Source organism: Mus musculus, chromosome 11, assembly GCF_000001635.26.
Source record: "Mus musculus strain C57BL/6J chromosome 11, GRCm38.p6 C57BL/6J".
Classification (NCBI taxonomy): Eukaryota; Metazoa; Chordata; class Mammalia; order Rodentia; family Muridae; genus Mus; species Mus musculus.
In genome coordinates, this window is record NC_000077.6 from 87,641,807 (window position 1) to 87,664,867 (window position 23,061).

At 41.2% G+C, this 23,061-nt stretch overlaps 2 protein-coding genes across 3 annotated transcripts in view; both read left to right on the plus strand.

Annotated features, from left to right (window-relative positions):
* Window positions 1-18,069, plus strand: part of Hsf5 (heat shock transcription factor family member 5) — a 43,477-nt gene extending 25,408 nt beyond the window's left edge. Inside the window, exons 6-7 of one of the 2 annotated variants that reach the window (XR_879708.3) lie at window positions 15,491-16,080; window positions 17,876-18,069. Coding sequence is in view for 1 of the 2 variants with exons in the window: in NM_001045527.1 (NP_001038992.1) it covers window positions 15,491-15,561 (71 nt within the window). In the remaining variant the exon portion in view is untranslated. Of the gene's footprint in view, window positions 1-15,490; window positions 17,737-17,875 lie in introns of those variants that run through there. The other variant, NM_001045527.1, reaches the window with a different exon arrangement.
* A 3,211-nt stretch (window positions 18,070-21,280) lies between these two features.
* Window positions 21,281-23,061, plus strand: part of Rnf43 (ring finger protein 43) — a 72,453-nt gene continuing 70,672 nt past the window's right edge. Inside the window, exons 1-2 of the mRNA NM_172448.4 lie at window positions 21,281-21,416; window positions 22,330-23,061. Of these exons, the coding sequence (NP_766036.2) occupies window positions 22,810-23,061 (252 nt within the window). The 5' untranslated portion in view covers window positions 21,281-21,416; window positions 22,330-22,809. The remainder of the gene's footprint in view (window positions 21,417-22,329) is intronic.

The window sequence follows — 23,061 nt, forward strand, 5'->3', positions numbered from 1 at the left end:
CTTTAGCCTAATGGTAACCTATATTGGGGTCATGTGAAAGACTGTATTAGATTGGAAGATAACACCTGTAATTGGACTTGATTGGATTATTTCTCTAAAGTTTTTTTGTTTTTTTGTTTTTTTTTTTTTACTTTTCAAAATCTTATAATAAACATGTTCTTTACTGAGATTTTGTTTATGAATAAAGGGATTATTGAAGTAAGTGCTGATCTAAGAAAAAGGTACTTGACAATATGTGGGTGCCCTTTCTAAGACTTTATTTTTAAATTTAAAAGGTGTATTTTATGTGGTTGGGTTCCTTGCCTGAATGTGCATGTGTGTACCATTTCATGCTTGATGTTTGCAGAGGCCAGAAGAAGATGTTCAATTTCACTGGAACTGGAGTTACAGAGAGCTGTGAGCTCACGTGGGTGTTGGGAATTGAACCCTGGTCTTCTGGAAGAGCAGCCAGTGCTCTTAAACATTAAGCCAGCTCTTCTTCCCAAGACTTTATTTTAAATTATGTGCTAAATTATGTGCATGTGTGGATGTTTTTGTTTGTGCATGAGTGCAGTGCTTATGGAGACCAGAAAAGGGCATTAGATTCCCTCAACCTGGAGTTACAGGTGGGTGTTAACTACCTGACTTGGGTCCAATCTTAACTGCTGAGTCATATCTCCAGCCTCTGGCCCTTTGTGAAATCACTTTCTACTACTTCTCAAGATTGGGATCCTGAAGCAGTTGGATACATGGTCAAAACGACTGAACACTGATCTGTCAACCATTGACAAAGAAATATTCCCTTCAAGGCAATAGCTAGTTGATAGAATGCTTACCTAACATGTATGAAGCCCTGTAGATTTGATCTCCAACACTGTGTAAACAAGACATGGTGTTGTGAGTTTATAATTCCAGCTCTCTAGAAGTAGGTAGAGACAGGAGGATCAGGAGTTCAGCTAAAGAAAACTCAGCTTGGGTTAAATAAAACCCTGTTGCAATAAGAAAAAGAAAAGAGATCTCTCCTGCATATTGAGAGATGCTCCCTTGTCTCTCCTTGCATATTGAGAGATGCTCCCTTGTCTCTTTCCTTGCATATTGAGTGCTTTTATCCTATTCTCTCATCTCTTCTTCAGGGATTTGCTAAATGCAAGAAATAACTCAACACAATGTAAATTCTGTTAGTCTTTTCCTCTGTGGTTGTGTGCTTATTTGCTTTGTGGTTTATTTTCTAGGGCATTACCAGTAGTGATTTTATCAAAGTTTTGGTGTGGTTAGATTTTCTATTGCTGACAGTTGTAGTTCATTATAAAAAGAACTCAGGGCAGGAACTCAAGCAGAGACCATAGAGGAAGGCTGCTTACTGGCTTGCCCCTCCTGGTTTGTTTAACCTGTTTCCTTATATCATGGAAACCATACTGCCCAGAAGTGGCACCACCACAATGATCTGGGCCCTCTGACCTCAATCATTAATTTTAAAAATGCCTTGTAGTCTTGCCTTGGAACAATCTGATAAGGCATTTTCTCAATTAAAGTTTCTTTTCCCAGATCACTCTAGCTAGTGTCAAGTTGAAAGAAAACTAACCAGGATGAATGAGTAGCAAAGTTCATAACATTGTAGCCTGCTGTATCCTAACTACCTACTTAGTAGCTAGTGTTGCCATTTTGCTATGTGTGGTTTGTTTTGGGTACTGGCTATTTAATTCAAGTATGACTACCTAATGCTTACATTCTTTTCAGTAAACTATACCTCCATTTACATATTTTAATTTGGATTGTATCAGTACCCCACTTCTAGATTCCAAATCCATATTAGGACATAAATTAGACTACAGGAATTATATAAATAAGAATTATAACACATAAAACAGAAACAGAGGCTGGAGTCCTAGCTCAGTGGTAGAGCCTTTGGCTAGCATGCATGAGACTTTGAGTTTAATCCTCAACACCCCAAAACAGACAAAAAGTAGGGATTTGACAACTTTTCCCTTTAGACCAGACTGAGTGTAAGTCACCTGAAGCTGCTGTGGCAGTGACTTGTTTCTGCTAGCCCACATAAGCCAAAAGAGGGCATCAGATTCCCCTAACTAGAGTTAAAGCCACCATTTGGGTGCTGGGAATGAACCCCCAGGTCCCCTGGAAGAACTCTCAGTGCTTTTAGCCACTGAGTCATCTCTCCAGCTTCTTTATAGCTTCTAATAGAGAGTTTGGGATTATTCAATTGTAAACAACTAAGATGTTAATGCATTTGGACTCAAGAATGGTACTCCTAAGATTCTGTCATGTGGAAACATGTTCCTATGAAAAGGACTCAGATAGTGTTCTCAACAACAGCAAAAACTCAGACATAAATACCCAACTAAAAAGCTAGTTAAGTTGTGATACACAGTCATTTAAGAAGCAATGCTTGCTCTGCTGTGACTGGACAGATAATTCATCACTGAAGATTCTTAGTGTTCTAAGTGGATGAACAAGTCGACATACAGTGTTCTCTTTATGGGGCAAAACAAAGATAAATGTATGTTGTGTGGTTATAGAACAGTCTGGCAACATATGATTAAAACTGACATGTGTGCTGGATACTTCTGAGAAGATAGAGTTGAAGGGCATAGGATATTTTTAACTTAGCAGTTTGAATGTGTGTGTGTGCATGCACATACATGGGCTTGTATGTAATTATGGAGAAATTTTGCTATTTATATTTTTAATTATTCTTACATATACTTTATTTTTCTCACTTATATGTGCATTTGTGTGCATGCTATAGCATGTATGTGAAAGTAATAAAACAATTGTGGGAGACAGGCTTCTCTGTCCACCATCTGAATCATCTTACTGGTTATATTTTTCTATATAATTTTGGAAAAGCATTTTAAGTACAGAAAGAGGGGCTAGAAAGATGGCTCAAAGGTTAAGAGCACTTTCAAAGAACTTTGACCTCCGAGGGTACTTCCACATCCATTGCACACACTCACACAGATGCACACATCATACATACATACATACATAAAAACAAACAAACTTTTTTGTTTTTTTGGTGTTGTTGCTGTTTGTTTGTTTTTTGTTTTTTTTTTTAGTTTTTTATTTTTGTTTTTCTGAGACAGGGTTTCTCTGTGTAGCCCTGGCTGTCCTGAAACTTACTCTGTAGACTGGGTTGGCCTTGAACTGAGAGATCAGCCTGTCTCTGTCTTCCAGTACTGGGATTAAAGGAATGTACCACCACCACCCAGCCAATCAAATCCTTTTTTTTTAAAGATAATTATTGAAAATGCATTTCTTTTGTGGTTGTTGTTTTTTTTTTTTTTTTCATTACATCCCAGTCACAGCCCCTCTCCCTCCTCTCCTCCCAGTCCCACTCTTACAAAACCCTCCTCCCATTACCTTCTCCTTTTCTTCTCAGAGAAGGGGAAGTCCCTTTGGGCACCACCCTACCCTGGGACATCTGGTCCCAGCAGGACTAAGCACCTCCTCTCCCACTGAGTCCCAACCAGGTAGGGGAAGGGGATCCAATGGCAGAGAACAGAGTCAGAGACAGCACCTGCTCCACTTGTTGGGGACCCACATGAAGACCAAGCTGCACATCTGCTACTAGTGTCTAGGGGCCTAGGTCCAGTTCCTGCATCCTCTTTGGTTGGTGGTTCAGTCTCTGTGAGCCCCCATGGCCCCAGGTTAGTTGACTTTGTAGATCTTCTTGTGGTGTACTTAACCCCTTAGGCTCCCTCAATCCTGTCCCCTACTCTTCCACAAGATCTCTAGAGTTCTACCTGCTGCTTGGATGTGGGTCTCTGTATTTGTTTCCATCTACAGCTGGATAAAGCCACTCTGGAGCTAAATTCTTGTCTGTAAGCATAGCAGAGTATTATTTATTAGTGTCAGGTTGGCTCTCTCCCTTGGGATAGGTCTCAAGTTGGGCCAGTCATTGGTTGGCTGTTCCCTCAGTCTCTGCTCCATCTTTATCCCTGCATATCTTGTAGGCAGGACATTTTTGGGTGGAAGGTTTTGTGGGTGCGTTGATGCCCCCCTCCTCCCACTGATAATGGTTGGAGAAAGTGGCCGTTTCAATCTCTATATCCCACCCCCTTAGACTCCCTACAAACAAATCTTTATAAAAACCCAATACGTATAAGCTTGGTGGTATAGTCCTGTAATCGCAGCTATTTAGAGGCTAAAACAGAAGAAACAAAAGTTCAAGGTCTGCTTGTGCAACAAAAAGGCCATGGGCACCTTATGAGAGTTTGTTGCAAAATATAAAAATAAAACAAAAACAAGGCCTAGAGATATTGTATAAAGCCCTAGATGTAATCCCAAGTACTTTTTAAAAATCCTCTAAATAAAATCAGTAATTAAATCTTAGATACCAAACTGAGTTTTATGGTTTACACATTATTATTCAAGTTTATCCTTTACCAAAAATTCCCTTCCAATCTTTCTGAGACTCTCTAGGTCTCATAGTGGCCTTTTGCACTTGTGTGTCTGTTTAATCTCAGACTTGTCCTTATCTTGCCTTCCAGAGCCAACTCTTCAGCCCATTCAGTATCAGATGCAGAGCTGGACTCCCTTTCTTTGATATCTCTCCTCTAAGGCTTTCACCCTGGGAATCTGAATACATAGCTTACATTCTGCAAATTGGGAGAGATACAAAGGGATTGTGTTTGAAACACTGCAAAGAATTTGGAATGGAATGATAACCCTCTCTCCTATTCATTAATTTTTATTTTTTGATTTATTCTTTTTGAAACAGGGTCTCTCTATGTAAGCCTGGCTATCTGGAAATCACTGTGTAGACCAGAGAGGTCCGAGATCCTCCTCCTCCTGCTTCCTGAGTGAACATGGGTGAAACCCATGTGCCACCACACCTGGCCTTCTTATTTGCCTCTCTCTCTCTCTGTTTCTCTCTCTGTGTCTGTCTTTCTCTTTCTCTTTCTCTCCCTTCCTCCCTCCTTCCCTGCCTCCCTCCTTTCTTTGTCTGTCTGTCTGTCTTGAGATAGGGTCTCATACAGCACAAACTAGCCTCTAGTTCCCTCTGTAGCTAAAGATTACCTTAAACTCTTTTTTCATTTTTAAATGTTTAAAACCACATTGTGTGTGTGTGCACACATACACATGTGGAAGGGTAAGTACATTAATGCAGATGCCTGCTAAGGCCAGAGGCATAGGATGCCCAGAGAGCTGGAGTCACAGGCAATTGTGAGCTTTCCAGTGTGGGTGCTGAAAACTGAAGTCAGGTCCCCTGGAAAAGTAATGCCCACTCTGCCCATCCCGCCAGCCACCCGATTGCTGGGACTCATTGTGCTGTCATTGCCATGTCTGGCTTCACCTTTCTTTTAAAAGGACTTAGGCCACTTTATTATTTGTCGTCCTATTTATCATTAGTCATTATATCTTTCTGCCTTGTTACATTCTCTTTGCAGTCATTCGATGTTTTTTCTCCTCTTTTCCCATGCCAAAATCCTATTATCTTTGGACAGAGGCACTGAGATATTGCTTGTTTTTTCTGGTGTCCTTGAAGCGTCATCTCCCCTAACCTAGACAACCACCAAGCTGCCCCCCTCACAACGAGAGTCACTCCCTAATAGGACCTGTGGTACTTACCAGCTATTAAAATATTTTCCTCCCTTCCAGCGCATATTATGGTTATAAGTGTGACTGATAAGTAATTAGCTCATTTGTTATCTCTTTCAACTCTTCCCGTTGGCTTTTCCTAAGAGTCATATCCCTTGCTTAATGGAGGTGACAGATGTCTTAATTAACCCCGATTTCCTACAGTGGACAGTATGTGCTGGGAAACAGTGGCATCATTGTGACACCTAATCATACTTTATTTTATCAGGGCAGGGGAGCCAACGACTTATAATTGAGCTAGGATCTCTGCTGGAAAGTTAGATTTTATAATTGAAGTGTAAGCAAAAGTATAATTTATGAAGTTGCAGATTTTTCCTTCTCTGAGGGAATTAGCCTATCAGTTTGTCCATTTAAACATGAATATAGAGCTGAGTGTAATTACACATGTGTGTAATCCCAGAACCTTTGTGGATTAGGATGAAAAGTTCAAGGATATCGTCAGGTAAGCATTGGGTTCAAGACCAGTCTATTTAAATAAAACAAGCAGAATAATAATAAACTAAATAACTGGCCTAGCATGGTGATTGGTTAGTCAAAATAGTCAGCATGTGATAGCAATGTCATTTTAAAGATAATTTTTATTTTTTATTTATTTGTTTAGAGACAGGGTTTCTCTGTGTAATAGTTCTGGCTGTTCTGGACTTGATTTGTAGTCTAGGCTGGCCTTGAACTCACAGAGAGCCACCTGCCTCTGCCTCCGAGTGTTAGGAATAAAGGTGTGTACCATTATGCCTGGTCTATTATAGTAGTTGTCTTTTTTTTTTTTTAAGATTAAAAAAATATCTTTAGACACACCAGGAGAGGGCATCAGATCCCATTACAGATGGTTGTAAGTCACCATGTGGTTGCTGGGAATTGAACTCAGGACCTCTGAAAGAGCAGTCAGGGCTCTTAACCGCTGAGCCATCTCTCCAGCCCCTATTGTAGTTGTTTTAGTTGCTTTTCTATTGCTGTGATGAAGCATTATGTCTAAAAACAACCTGGGGAGGAAAGGATTTTTTCAGCTTACACTTCTATCACTGTTCATCCAAAGGAAGTCAGGACAGAAACTCAAGCAGGGCAGGAACCTGGAGGCAGGAGCTGATGCAGAGACCATGGAGGAGGGCTGCTTACTGGCTTGCTCGGTCTGCTTTCTTATAGGACCCAGAACTACTATCCCAGGGATGGCATCACCCATAATGGGCTGGATCCTCCCCCATTAATTATTAATTAATAAAGTGCTCTACAGGATTGCCTGTCTACAGTCTGATTTTATGAAGGCATTTTCTCAATTAAGGTTCCTTCCTCTCAGATGACATTAGCTTGTGCCAAGTTGACAAAGAACTAACCAGGGCAGTAGTTATCAACCTGTTAATTACTACTAATTAGTTTTTGTTTGTTTTAGACCATAATTTATTTTATATATAAATCAATATTTTACATTTAGAAATAAGATTTCATGTACTGGAGTCTGGCCTCAGCCTTGGAAGACACTATGTAGTGAAGAATGGCCTTGAACTTCTAATCCTACTGCCTGCCTCCAAGGACTAGGACTGTAGGTCTGCACCGCCATGTTCAGGTTATGCAGTGCTGGGATTGAAGGCTCTGTGAATGCTAGGTGTGCACTCTGCCACTGTGCCAGCACATCTAATAAAGTGAAGACATAAGTGTCTACCCACTGATAGATTTGTCAACCTCCCTTCAGTGTTGCCTTCCACGCTCCTTGCAGCTGTCCTGCGTTCTGCCTTTGTCACCTGGGTCACAGTGAAAGGCCAGTCCTTGCATCTATGTACAGACTCCTATCCCTTTTGTGTGCTCACAGACATTCCTCTCATGCTCTTCAGTAATCACACTTTACCCTTTACAATAGATCAGCAAACATGCACTGAGGTCATATGTCAGAAAAGCCCCAAACCCTTTTTTAGCCGAGGGTGGCACAAACTTGTCCTTAGCTACCCTAGAGGCAGGAGGAGAAGTTGAGATAAGTTTTGTACTTCTGCTTGGTTGAGACTTTCCTTTTCCAATTTCTGATGACTGTCACACTGCCAAATGCAATAGACTCTCCTTAACCCCCATCTTCCTGGACATGGACATTTGGACAGATTGCTCCAACCTTAATGAAATACTTTTGTCTAGCTTGTGATGTCACCCTGTCCTGGTTTTCTTCCAAACCACTAGCTACTCTTTATATTTAAGTCAGAGGTAATGTCAACCATTATTGCTTCTATCATCTTTATGTGGTGGTTCCTAAATTTGAGTTTGAACTTTCAATCTTCTCTGAACTTGAGACTTACATTTCCTATGGTCTAGTCTATATCTCTAGGTGTACTTGTTTATTGTTTATGTGTGTGTGCTTGTTCCTGCATATGTTTTTGTACACTGTGTATACTGTGCATGTGCAGAGCCCACAGAGGCCAGAGCTAGTGTCAGATCCCCTAGAACTGGAGTTTCAGGCTGTTGGGAGCTGCCTGATGTTGATGCAGGGACCCAAACCCAGGCCCTTATCAAAAGCAATGTGTGCTCTTAACTGCTGAGCCATCTCTCCAGCTCCCCTATTCAATGCCTTTGGACATGTCTAATTTGTGTGCCAAGCTTCATATACTCTATCCTTTCTCCAGTTTTATATATGTTTAAATAGCACCATATAGTTTTCTAGTCATACAGAAATCTTGAAGTCTCTGCTGTATGCTTTCTCTCTTACACATCAAGACCGTTAGCAAATGCTAACCATTCAATGTGATTCACATACAGAATATGGCCATTTCTCTCCACCTTCATGAGTAGTTACTTTAGCCCATGACTCTATATTCTCTTGTCTAGGTGATTTCAGTGGCTTCTTCACTGATCTTCCTGCTCCACTGTTACAACAATCAATGAACCTTGTGGTAGTTTGAATAAGAATGGCCCCCAAAGACTCAAGTGTTTGAGTTGCCTACAGAGAGTTGGTGTGATTAGGAGGTATGGCCTTGTTAGAAGAAGAGTGTCCTTATGGTGACAGGCTTTGAGGCCTTATAGGCTCAAGCTGCACCCAGTGTGGACACAGTCTCCTTCTATTGCCTGAGGATCAAGATGTAGAACCCTTGGCTCCTTCAGCAACCATGTCTGCCTGCATGTTGCCATGCTTCCCTCCATGATGATAATGGACTGCACCTCTGAAACTGCAGGCCAGCCCCAATTAAGTGTTTTATCGTATAAGAATTGCTGTGATCATCGTGTCTCTTCACAGCAATAAAACCCAAACTAAGTCAATGCTCTTAAAACGTCAATCAGAGCAAGGGCGTGGCTCAGTGTAGAGCACGTGCTTAGCATGTGCAAGGGCGCTGCAGTCAGTTCCAGCACTAGGAAAAGATTTTAAATCCTGTTCTTGTTCAAGGTCCTCTAGTAATTTTCCATCACATTTTAAATAGTCTAAAAAACTCCTTAATATTTGCTACAAGAGTTTGAATGGTTTGGCTTCTGGAAACGATTGTGACTGTTCCAGCTACTGGAGCGTCTTTGCTGGTCTTTGGCCACATCAAGCATATTCTTATCTTCATACTTGTTCTCTCTGAGTGGAATGTTCTTTGTATGGACTGTCACATAGGATATTCCTTCATTTCATTTGGTTATCCGCACAGAGAAATCTCCTGACTGTATCTTGCCCTTTTTCATTCATTCTTTGGTTTTCTTTTATGGCTCTTATCTCTACTTGGCATTTTCTATTATTTTTTCTACTTCTAGGAAGCTAATTCATTAAAGAAAGGTCTTTTTATTTTTTTCAGTATCCTCAGACTCTAGAACATTATTTGTGGCATACCATGTTTGCTGAGTGAATAAATGATCTGTCTGTTTTCTGTCTTTTAGAGTATATATATTATATCTTATGACAGTATATATATTTTCAATTTTAACTACATATTATTAGAAATATTTCCATATTGCTTTGCTCTCATCACCACCATCCATCTCTAGAACCAAGGAGGCTCTGTGCACTAGCCCTGTCCACACCGTTCTACTTTCATTTGTAAAATGTTTTTTACCTTTCTAGTTTATTTTGTACAGGATGGGAGGATGGGCACAAGTGCTACAGTTTTGCACTGTAGTCAGAACCAAACTGTAGGCGTTGGTTTTCTCTCCACCATGTGAGGTCTAGAACGGGACTGAGATTTTCAAATGTAAATAAGCAAATTACACTTATTGTGCCTGTGTCTGCTTTCTCTCTGGTTCTGATTTTTTTTTTGAGTATTTTTTAAATTACATTTTAATTTATTTAGTGTGTGTGCATATGTGTGTAGGTGTATATATGTATGTATATGGCAGTGGTTGGAGGAGGTGCCACAGTTCATATGTGGAAGACAGGACAACTTGCAGGAGTTCATTCCCTCCTTTGACCTCAAGGATCTCAAGGGTTGAACTCAGGTCATTAGTCCTGATGTCAGATGCCTTCAATGGCTGAGCAGTATCATGGGCCCTGTATCCAGGATTTAACCCAGGGCCTTGTGCACACCAATAGATAAGTGCCATACCACTGAGTCATGCCTCCAGCCCTGAATATTTGTCTTTAAGAGCAATATTCAGTCATGAAGAGGTAAGGTTTAATATTTGAGGAGCTATATCAGTCTTTTGGATTCTTTTAATAAATGCTTGGTACTGTGCTAGGTGCAGGAAGGACACAAAGAACCAGTTTTCTGTGTTGGAAATAAGAACGTATGTGTTTTGTGCTAGGGTGGAGCCCTCCTACCATTAAGGAAAAAGGAGAAAAGAAAAATAGAAGAAAGGGAAGAAAAACCAGGTGTACACCTAGCTGTAGATCTCACTAGAAGTGAGATCAGAAGTGCAAGACTATTGGCTATTAGTAAGCTTAAGGCCAGCCTGGGCTACATAAACCCTTGCTTCAAAATAAAGCAAGAGGCCTAGAGAGATGGCTCAGCAGCTAGGAGCGTGGCTGCGTTTGCAGAGGACCTGAATTTGGTGTCAGCACCTAAGTCTGATAGCTCACAGCCACCTCCAACTCTAGCTCCAGGGTCCACACCTTATTGAGGCTTAGCACACTGATACAAACACATCTTATTTCTGTGTCATTGAATCCTGAGATAGGGTTAGGTGGGAATTTTGTATTTTCCAGTTATTTCCTGCTTTTCTCTTTTTGGGAGTAGGGGGCTGGAGTAGTTTCAACTTAATAGGAAAAGTTGCCTTTTAAAGTTTCAAAATAGCAAATGAACCAGCTAAAGCAAACAGTTCAGTGGCTTCAGTGGCTTATAACTAGTCACAGTGATGCCTGACCTCTGCATCTGTCCAGTTCCAAACCATTTCCATCACTCTCAGAGGAAAAACACAGTGTTTATTAAGAAGGTTTTTATTTTTTTGTCTGGGGTTTTTGTTTTGTTTTTAACGTCTCTGCCTTTTTCTTCTCTACTAATCTGTCTTTGGCCCTTATGAATTTGCCTAATCAGAATAGTTTGTGTAAATGCAGTCACATAACAAGGGTTCTTTTGTGTGTGGTTTGTCACATCTAAGCTTAATACTTGTGAACTTTCACCTTTACACCCTGAGCCATCTCACCACTGCCACCGCCTTTCTTCTCTCTTCTGCTTCCTCTTTTTCTCTTTCTCTTTCTTTTTTTCTTTTCTTTTTAAAGATTTATTTTATGTATGTGAGTACACTGTAGCTGTGCAGATGGTTGTGAGCCTTCATGTGGTTGTTGGGAATTGAATTTTAGGACCTCTGCTCGTTCGGTCCCTGCTCGCTCCGGCCCAAAGATTTATTTATTATAAATAAGTACACTGTAGCTGTCTTCAGATGCACCAGAAGAAGGCTTCAGATATCATTACAGGTCGTTGTGAGCCACCATGTGGTTGCTGGGATTTGAACTCAGGACCTTCGGAGGAGCAGGCAGTGTTCTTATCTGCTGAGCCATCTCTCTAGCCCCCTCTTTTTTTTTTTTCCTTGTTTTTGTTTTTATTTTTTCAAGACAGGGTTTCTTTATGTAGCTTTGGTTATTCTAGAACTACTTCTATAGTCCAGACTGGCCTCAAGAGATCCACCTGCCCCTGCCTCCTGAGTGCTGGGATTAGAGACCTACACTACTACCTGGCCACACAGGGGGATGGGGGTAAGGTGGGGTGGGGTGGGGTGGGGTGGGGTGTATATTTGGGCTGTCTTCAAATTCACTATGTAGTTTAGGTAGGCCTCAAACTTAAGGCTGTTCTGCCTCAGCCTTCTGAGCAGCAGCCTAACAGGCGAGCATCACCATGCCTGACAGCTTCTGTCTTTTGCACAGCCCTAGCTACTTATGTTCAGAAAAGCACTCAGTAAATACCAAGACCCTCACTAGGGTTTGGGGGGTGGGGTCAGTAAGACTCAGTTTAGTTCTGTTAGATGAGTACATTTTTACTGTAGTATGTTCCACAGTTAAAGTATTAGTAGTAAGGACCAAGCGTAGAAGTCCTACAATCTTACTTATATTCAGTAACCACTAAGAATATTTCCTACGAGTAAGTTCCCAACTCTTACACAATACTGTTTATGGTTAAAATGTGAGAGTTTAATGAGGACACTTCAAAAGACAATGTGGTCTCAAATTCTAAAACAGAATATATTTATGGTTCTTAATATCCCACTCAATAGGGTCATGCTATCTCCTAGAACTTCTCAGTGTCCTTCTGTAATGAAATTATTTTAAAATTTGGGGGCTACAGAGATGGGCCCAGTGGTTAAGAGCATTGGCTGCTCATAGGATAACCTGAGTTGGGGCTGGAGAAATGGCTCAGTGTTTAAGAATACTGACTGCTCTTCTGAAGGTCCTGAGTTCAAATCCCAGCAACCACATGGTGGCTCACAACCACCCGTAATGAGATCTGACATCCTCCTCTGGTGTGTCTGAAGACAGCTACAGTGTACTTACATATAAATAAATCTTAAAGAGAGAGAGAGAGAGAGAGAGAGAGAGAGAGAGAGAGAGAGAGCGAGAGAGAGAGAGAAAGAGAGGAGAGAAAACCTGGGTTTAATTCCCAGTACCTACATATATATACATACATTTACAACCAACAGGGCAGGGCATCCAATACCCCCTTCAGAACTCTGTGGGTACCATGTGGTATACAGACATACATGCAAGCAAAACACCCATATAGATGAAATAAAAATAAAATAATTTTTAAAGTTTTAAAAAATATTTAAAATTTTTGTTGCTACATGTAAATAAGGGCAGTTTCTTATATTTTGAGCTTTGGTTTGGGTTTTTTTTTTTTTTTGATAAAAGGCTTCATATTGATTAAGCATCAAAATTACACTTTTTGTTTGTGTATGTCCTGATAAGATGTATAATTTTACAATTACTGAACACTGAATGTTTAAGATCAAAGTTCAGTTCATTCCTAAAGACTTCCCAAGTTGGGCGTGCTAGTTCACAGCCGTACTTTCAGAACTTGGGAGGCAAAGGCATACATATTGCCGTGAGTTTAAGGTAGCCCTGGAGATTGTGTAAGACCCTGTTTCAGAAAAGCAAGCAAGCAACCACACACAAAAAAAAAACTTCCCATTTTGTAGGGATTGGATGATGGTTCACATAAAGGGAGGGTGCTTGCCAAACAAGTGAGGGCAGTGTCCTCGTCCCTTAAATCAGTGTCCTGCCTGCCACTGATTCTCTAATACTTATCTTTTCGTTTCTGAGTGAAGTCATAATATAAAATATAAAAGCTCTTAAAGCACCAGGCTAGTCTATAGTCTGTGCGTTGTGTTATTATATATACGCTCTTCTTGATTGGGTTGATACAAAAGGCTCACCCTTTTAGTAAAATCATTGTTTAAATGCTTACTGCTAGAAGCCATGTATCAAATTACACACACACACACTTTTGGGTTGTTTTTTTGTTTGTTTGTTTGTTTTTTGTTTTTATTTTTGTTTTTGAGACAAGGTTTCTATGTGTAGTTCTGGCTGTCCTGAAGCTCACTGTGTAGACCAGGATAGCTTTGAACTCAAAGATCCACCTGCCTCTGCCTCTGCCTCCCAGGTTTTGTGATCAAAGGTGTACACAACCATGCCTGGCTCCAATTTTCATCTTATTTTAAAGCTCAGTTACTAAAAAATTGTTGCCGCTCAGTCTGTCTTTCCACAAGATTCCTCCAGTAGTCTCTCCTTTTGTCATTACTAAGATTTCCTAATTGTCTCAGTAAGGGTTCAATGAAACTCTTTTTTTTTCCATTTTTTATTAGGTATTTAGCTCATTTACATTTCCAATGCTATACCAAAAGTCCCCCATAGCCACTCACCCCCACTCCCCTACCCACCCACTCCCCCTTTTTGGCCCTGGCGTTCCCCTGTACTGGGGCATATAAAGTTTGCGTGTCCAACGGGCCTCTCTTTGCAGTGATGGCCGACTAGGCCATCTTTTGATACATATGCAGCTAGAGTCAAGAGCTCCGGGGTACTGGTTAGTTCATAATGTTGTTCCACCTATAGGGTTGCAGATCCCTTTAGCTCCTTGGGTACTTTCTCTAGCTCCTCAATGAAACTCTTATAAAGGGCAACATTCAATTGGGGGTGGTTTAGTCTGTTATTATCAGGGTAGGAAGCATACATAGTGCCATGCAGGCAGATATGGTGCTAGGAAGATAGTTGAGAGCTCTATACCCAGACCCCAAGGCCGCAGGAAGAGACTGAGACACCTTTTTTCCAACTATGCCACACCTTCTCCAGCAAGGCCATACCCCCTAACAGTGCCACTCCCAGTGAGTCTTTTGGGGGCCATTTTTTTCAAACTACCATACTAGTTTATTTTCAAAATAGGGTTATAAATAGATCTTTTCATATCTCAAAATCACTCTGTCTGTCTCTTTGTGTGTGTGTTGAGTCAGGATTGTGTAGCCCTGGCTAGCCTAGAATACTCTATATAAATTAAGCTTGCCTTGTGTCAGTCTCTTGCCTCTGCCTCTCAGGTTCTAAGATTACAGCCTGTGCCACCACCCCAGCCATATCTCAAACTCTTATTTTAATAGTATCCATTACCATATGCCTTGTTCTCATCTTGATGTGGAGCTGAGGAGTTTAGAAAATGATCATAATTGTTACTCCTACATCTTTTGGTCAGTTTTCAAAAATCCTGAAGCTTAGGTTGCACTCCGTACCAATTAAACAAGAGTGTCTGGAGGAGGGAGCCCCAGGCACTGGCGTTTTGAAGATTGCCAGATGATTCCAGTGTGTAGCAAGGTGGAAACCACTGGCTTTTCTTACTTGCCATATAATAACTTAGCCACTCCACCTCACCGTTACCTACTTTCTTGTCAGGGTTTAATAGATGACTTATAATGATGTATTTATCTACTTTAAAATGTTCATACGTTACATAAGTGTTCTGCAATTATCACTGTTGAAAAAAAAGTCCCAAGCTTGTACTTGCACTGACAATTTTGACTACTTTTCACTCTTGATAAACTGCTTTGCCTCTTGATCCCTATGAGGATATGCTGAATCGGGGTGTGTGTGTGTGTGTGTGTGTGTGTGATTTTGTTTGTATATTTTACTTCCTTTTTACACATTTTCTTTTAAGTTTTTGTTTGTTTAGTTTGAGACAGGATCTAAATGTAGCCTCAGCTACGTAAGCCTCTCTAAGTAGCTAAGACTGGCTTTGAACTCCCACCCCTCCTCCCTCCACCTCCCAACAGCTAAGATTACAGGCATGTGCTATCACATCTGGCTATCCCCTTTAAATAGATAGTAAAAGGCAATACTTTAAACTTTGTTGATCTGCTTGGATTCATACCTAGCTCCTGGGTGTGCTTTAAAGAGTGAAAAAATGTCCTAAAATTGGGAGTCTGGTGAAAAAACCTAATTTATGATTATTTATAGACGACTTGTTCTTCTTGTCTGAAGGCATGTCTGTTGACGTCTGTAGCCTGAGGGGCTGAGAGTGAGTAAACCATCCTTTCTTCCTAGATCTTCATCTGCTGGTGGACGTGGCCTGCAAGCAGGAACACTTCCCAAAGGAGGAGGAGTTAAAAGAATGAGAAGCTGGGTGACAGCCGTGACATCGTGCGCTAGCCACAGCTGGAGGGGACAGGCGCTGCACATGACACACTGTTGGGAGTTTTTCAGTTCTGTTAAGGAAAAAAAAAAGCATCTTTTTTGTTTTTGTTAATTGAGATTTTGTTAAATTGGAAATTGGGAGTTTGATATTCACTCCAACTGTTCAGTCCAGATCGCTTACCTTGGCAAACTGCTAAACAGCTAGCGGCCTTTTTTTTTTTTTTTTAATTTTTTTTATGCTGCCCAGATTCCTTTCAAATGAAAAGTCCTGGCCTTCAAGAAGCATCTAAAAACTACTGTGTTGATGGTACTGGAGCAGTGTGTGTGCTGAGTCGTGATGCCATCTTGAACTGTAGTCAGCACAGTGTCGCCTGTCTGGAGTCACAGTGTGACCCTTTAAGGAAGAGGGTATGATAAACCAAGACACAAGAGGTCACCAATAGCACAAGTCCAAGCGGGTCAGGGCCCCGGGAGGACGCTGGAAAACGCTCGTTTTCTAAGTGAGTAACCAAGAACGGGCTCTTGATTCTGAACCCACGTCCTGTTTGAAGAGCAAGGCATCCGGACTTGGCCCATCCATCACACTAACAGCCTCTGAGTCTTTAATATTCATGGGAGTGTTTTTTCCCATTTTCATGTCTTTCTTTAATTTGAATGATAAATTATCATAAATAGTAAGAAAGTTTTGTTAATATCACTTACATAAATGTCTTCTAAAGAAAAATATTTAATTTGTTTAATTATATTTATAAATGCTGATAGATGTAAAAGTTTTAAAGCTTTGTGTTTGTATTAACATTGCAGAGTGGAAGGATTAAAGGACGCATGTGTAATTTTATGTTTGAAGGGTAAATGTACAATATGTAGACAAAAGCACTGAGAGGTTAACACTGTTTTCTTATTTTAGATTTTTACATTCAGCTAGTATAGATTCTCATCTATAAGGGGTATTGTGTGCAAATCTGGGGGGAAATTGCTTGGTATCATTTACTGGAAGCTATGCTGTAATTTGAAACAAACCTATATTTGAAATATTAAATGGCTTAAGCTTCTGAGAGACTTTTGGACAGTGGAGTAGACTATCACCAATTTTCTTATCCCTCTGTTGGACTGTGCACTTGAGTAGTCGAATTGTGGGGCTGTTTTTAAGGAGAAGGAGGAGATTTTAGATGTCCAGTTTTTGTAGCCAATCCATGTCCACCCAGTGACAGCAAGAACTTTTGTAATTTAATGGATTTTCAGGACTAGAACTTTCTTGCTGAATACCCCCCCACCCCCACACACACACCCAGTTTCCTAATAAGCGCTGCAGAAATAAAAGGAAAGGTCTGTGGATTTAAAGCTAATGAAGCAAGCAGCGCTTCAGTGGCATTGCCACTGTACCAGCCATTGCAGGTTCACAGCTCACTTCCTGCTTTGCGCTGGGCCTTCCCAATGGCATTAGACCCAGAAGTGTCGCAGAGGTCGAGCTGCTCTGGAGGGTGAGCTCTGGATTAGTCCACAGCGACTCAGTTTAATTTTGAAACTAGGTTTTGAAAAATGACTCTCTGACCATCTAATTAGACTATTTGTGCTCCTTCCTGGGCACCTAATCATCTTTACTAGGGAGGCTTGAAAGATACCCAGACGATTGAGACGTCTACATCTATCTGTGCCAAATGTCTTGGCAAAATATGTGAAAAGGAGACCGGCTTCTAATGAAGGACCTTTGCCTTTTCTCTGTCACATTGAAGAGCTGGTAAGCTGTGTAGGTGATAGTTCTTCCCCTCGAGATGCCTTTCTTAGCCTTGTGGCTATGGAAAGAGGTAATACCTTTAGAGGAACGTGTGTCAGGCAGAGCCTTGGCACAGACATGGTTTCAGTGGTCTTCAGGCTTGATCGATGAGATGCCTTGATCTGCTCTCCAAACGTTTTTACAGACGAGCATACCAGATAGAGGAGCTGGATCTCCTGCTCTGCTCACTGCCTGGAGCCCATCTCCTAAAGCCATCGTCAGTGACTTGTGCAAATAGCAAGCAGTCAAGTGGAATGTGCATGTGAACAAGCCAGCAGGGCCTGACACACACTTGAGTTCCTGTCTAGCACATTCGCGTTTCAGCACCTTAAGCACCGATCAGTTTCAGTCAGTCAACAATAAAATGAATGTTCCAACTAGACTCTTGTCTTGGTTGTTTTACTGTTGTATTGGTTGCCAATAGAAAATTTAGTCATTATAAGCAGCTGGGTAAAGTTCAAAAACTCAATGCATTCTGTTTTTCAAAGAATCTGATTTCTCTCTCTTTCTCTCTTCTACAGTGCTGGAGATGAACTCAGAGCCTGGCATGTGTGCTAGGTAAACACTGTACCTGTCTCCTTGTTGAGACAAGGTCTTGCTATATAGACCAGGCTAGCCTTAAACTTGCAGTGATCCTCCTGCCTCTGTATCTGGAGTTCTGCATTTCAGGTGTGTGGCACTATACACAGTCTGCATCAAGGTTATGCTTGGCTACATAAAGAGTTAGAGGCCAGCCTGGGATCTGTGAGACCAAGACACTGCCTCAACAAAACAGTTGTCCAGACCTTTAAAAATGTTCCTTTTAAATAACGATTAAAAATTAAATGTTTTAAAGAACAAGGACAGTTCTTATATATACTTCATAGAGTCCTGGGTTTTAGAAAAGGATGAGCCGTCTTCAGTAACTTTAGTCAATCCAGACAGGAAAGTGATTGCTAAGGATGCTCTGTCGGATGCGCAGGATGAGGCTGGGGCTGAGGACGCCACTGAGACCCAGAGCACTGGCCCCACATGCACAGGCCCTGCATTTAGATGCCATGGGCACCACAAAGAACACAGTGCTATCTACAGCATTTTCAGGAAGAGGCCATGGCATATCAGACCTAATTTGAATAATAATCTACCTTGTTATTTTGGTAATGTAAGTGAACTATGTATTAGTGCACTAAAGTACAGGGTTGTTTGGCTTGATCCCAAGTTCATGAAAGATTTATTTCATCATTTCTAGATTTCAGAATTTCCGTGAGAGAGAACAACCAAGTTTATAAGTTTATATTTTTAGTTTTCAACTAAATATGTATATTAACTATTAGTTGATTACTCTGTGAGTTTCAAGAAGGAAAAGGTGCGGTCTACTTAGAAGTTATTTTGTTGTTTCTCTTTACCCTGAAGATATTTAACTTGTACTAGTGTTCTATAATTACATGTAGTTTTCATTATTTTGATATGTCACTCTATTGCCATGGTTAAGAGCAAAACATTTGTGCTAGTGAGACAGCTCAGCAGGTAAAGCCCCATGCAGTCTTGATGACCTCTGAATTGGACCCCAGAACTCCTGTAAAGGTGGAGGGAGAGAACCAACTGCACAAAGTTGTCCTTTGATCTTCACACCCGTACCCCCCATCACACTCCACCTCTCTCTTTCTTCTCCTCTTCTTGCTCTCTCTCTCTCTCTCTCATACACACACACAGAGAATTATACATTTAAAAATTCAAACAAATTTACTTCAGAGCTAAACACTATAGACTATGCTTGTAATCCCACCTAGAAAGTTTAAGCAGGAGTTTCAGAAGTTTTTGGCTAGCCTGGGCTAAAAACAAGACACCTACCCCCTTTTTGAAGAAAAAAATTAGAATTTCTCTCTCCCAGGTTAGTTATTAACTATAAAACTCTGAGACCATCTAAAACCTATATAGAAAAATATCAGTGGGCAACTTAATGCTTTCTGAGATACTATATTACTTAATCCTTACAGCAAGCCTACCATTGCAATTATCCACAGGGCATTTTTTTGACAGGGGGTCCTGATATAACTGACTGACTTGGAACTCACTCTACAGGCCTCCAATTAACAACAGTCCTTCTCATTCAGTTTTGTGACTACTAATATTACAGTTGTGAGCCACTATGCTTGGCTAATTATCCACATTTTTACACATGCCCAAACAGGTTCATCTATATATTAAATTAAAACACAGAACTTCTTCATAATCATTTAAAATGTATACATTTCAACAGAGTTGAATGTCCACATTGTTGTTTATGAATAGAATTTTGAAAAATTCTACTAGTTCAACCATGGAATGCTGACCATGGGGCTGGAGGGATGGCACAGGTTAAGGTCACTGACTGCTCTTCCAGAGTTTGAGTCTCAGCATTCACACGTGACTTAAAACATCTGTAACTGCAGCTCCACAGAGCCTTACACCCTCTTCTGGCTTCTCACACACATGGTATACAAACATACATGCAGACAAAACATCCATACATATCAAATACAATTTTAAAAAGAAATGTCAAATATAATTTGAAAATTTAAATATTACAGTATTCAAATATGAAGATTTACAAAGAACTATATTGCATGAAGGTAGTAATTAGCTAAATTTAATCTCTTTACCTATACTGTTTTTATTAGACATATTTAACTTTTAAGAAAAGATTCATCTTGTGTGTATGGGTGTTTTGTCTGCAGTGCCTGTGGAGGCCAGACAAGGGTGTTGAATTCACTGGAAATGGAGTTGTAGATGGTTGTGAGCCACCATGTAAATGTTGAAAACTAGACTTCAGCCCTCTGGATGAACAGGCAGCCAGTGCTCTTAACCACTGAGCCACTGCTCCAGCTCCAAGCATAGGTTTAATGCTTAGCTTCTATATGCAGACTAACTTAGAGTCTTACACTGGAAGAATAGGTTTGACCCAAAGAGTAAGAGAGAAATAACAGATTCCAGACTTCTGACAGCAACCTGATTCGAGAGATCCATCCAGGTGCAGTTTAGGCAGAACTACTGAACGTAGTAAGAACTGAAGAAAAGCTATGCAGAAGTCTTTATTCACAGTGGCAGACATAAGCAACAAGTACTCAGTATAAGATCTCTCAATTCTGGCTTTGTGCCATTTGTAGACACTAAAACATGGGAAGAATAGAGATCTATTTGAATTTGTAACTGCAAGACTTTGCGCCGTTCTTTTGTCTTTTGGATGTCTTTGTTTTCTGTTCCGTTCCTCATACCGCCGTCAGTGTGCTAGTGCTTACAGAATAGACACATTTGGGTGGCCCTGATTTATCTCCTGTGGGGAAAGGTAAGGACTGATTGAACTGCATGCAGTTGGGCTGTCGCTCACTAGGGGGAGTAAAAGAGCAAGAGACAGAAAGAGACCGAGAGAAGACTTTTGGTTAAATTAGTGAGTGCGTGCACCAAGAGGAGGAGGGGCCGGCTTGCGTGTAGCGGCTCCACCCTCACTTTGTCAGCAGGTAGAGAGCGTGATTGCAGTCCCAGGGGAAGAAGTCAGAGCTGGTACACCAATTACAAACCACAGGTTTCCTGCTGTAGGGAGCTGATCCAGAATTGTCTTTCTTGAAAGGAAGCACTTCAACCCTGCCTCCTCCTGAACTTCCAAGTCCGTCCATGATTCAGGGATACCGTCTTCTCCCTCTGGGATATTCTGTGATTTGGGTAGTGACTGTTCTATTTGCTGCTTCGTTTCTCATCTCTTCCAAGATATTCCGTACAGAGGCGGAGGGAGAAGACTTTTGTTAGATTTTAGAGATGATTTTGGCTCATCTTTAAGCATTTCCAGAGTTCTTGAGGAGGACAGTAGCTCTCGTCTTGGAATAAGTTTTTGCCTGATCTGCGTGGATTACTTTTTCGGGCTTCGGAATTTCTCAGCACCTACCTGTAGTGCGAGCACTTGGTCTGATTGCAGAGTGAGAAGGTGGAAGCCGGAGCCGTACTGGGTTAAGCAGCTCAGGTCTTTTTTTAAAGCAGGATTTATAAATGCACAATTGAATTTGTTTCATCCCCGTGCCGTGGACTCCAGTGGGCCCGACAGCGCAACAGGTTTGCAGATTTCTTTTGAAATTCTTTCGTGTTTTCTCCCTCCCTCTGTCTCAGCGAAAGTAAAGAATCTATAGAACAGGTTTGCGTTCAGACGCTTGGCTTTTCAGCACTTACTCTGAAGACTTTATAGGATTTTTAAATGACTTCAAAAGGCAGCATACTTTGTGGGTGAAGTGTATTTATAGTTACTTAAGGGTGCGCATTTTAAAAATCTGATGTTTATAAAGAGTCCAAAGTTTCCTAGGAACATAGAAATAACCCAGGTCTCCTCAGCCTGATTTTTTTCAGGGCGCTCAACTTAGAGCCTCTCTACCCCCCTATCTTTTATTCTCCGCCCCCTCAAGGAATTTGAAAACTTAGGAATAGTCCTTTGTTTTTCTCCTGAATCTAGAAGATTACAGATTGTAAAGTCTGGATGTGTTTCCACAGCATTCTGAGGAAAGTCAAAGCGCTTGGCATTCTCAGACTGGAGAATAAACTCTGGGATCCCTAAACGAGAAAGGAAAGTGGAAACAGAAATATGAATTTTAGCTGGGAAAATAATTGCAAAGCTAAACTTTTCAAGTATCTCAAAAGGGAAGTTGGAAGAGATTTTGATACTCAGATTAATTGTGTCGTATGTCAAAGATATATGAATTTGTGCCTAATTTTACAGGCACTTTTGGTGGAACACACACACACAAAATAATATATTGTAGTTCTTTAAAAGTATATAAATTCAGTAGGCCTAGAACTCTGGACTATGCTGAAACACAATTTAGCATGGACATTTTAATTAAGAGTATATGCTTCAGCATCATTAGACATCCCTCCAGGTGGGGCCTGATTAGTTCCCACTCTTCCCCTATTCAAAAGAAAACCTCCTCATGGACTTTAGCCATTTATGGTTGACATTTTTTTCTGGCTTAAAAAGGGCAGCATGTCTTCGTGTTCTGAGCTGAAGTTCCTCCCTCACCTCCGATGCGCTGCTTTAGCCGTTTACTGACCTTGTTTTCTTCATCGGCCTCGGGTTTAGTGCCTCAGGAATCTGATACATATGGAAGACCAGCAGCAAGTGATCTGACATAATACCAATCCATGTTTGTATCTAAAGCACATTTGGAAATTCCAAAGAGAAGAGGTGGCATTTCTGTATTCGCAGTGACGATGGGAGAAAAGGACATACCTGCCCCAGAGGTGGGCTGAAAAGGCCATCTTCTGCTCCCAATCAGGAATACCCCCTGTGCTTGGGAATCTACGTTAGAAAAAGGAAGGACCAGAATCTGACTTGGCTCTCTGAAACGGAGGGCTAGCACTTCTCCCCATTCGTTTTCTGCATTGAGGACCTGCCTTTGGGATGAGCTGGTAGTAGAAGCGGTATGCATGGCCGAAGAGCATTGATGCAGCTGGTAGCATGAGTGGTGGCCACCAGCTGCAGCTGGCTGTCCTCTGGCCCTGGCTGCTGATGGCAACCCTGCACGCAGGCTTCGGACACACAGGACGGGTGCTGGCGGCGGCAGTGGAGTCCGAAAGATCAGCAGAACAGAAAGCTGTTATCAGAGTGATCCCCTTGAAAATGGACCCCACAGGAAAACTGAACCTCACTTTGGAAGGCGTGTTTGCTGGTGTTGCAGAAGTGACTCCAGCAGAAGGGAAGCTAATGCAG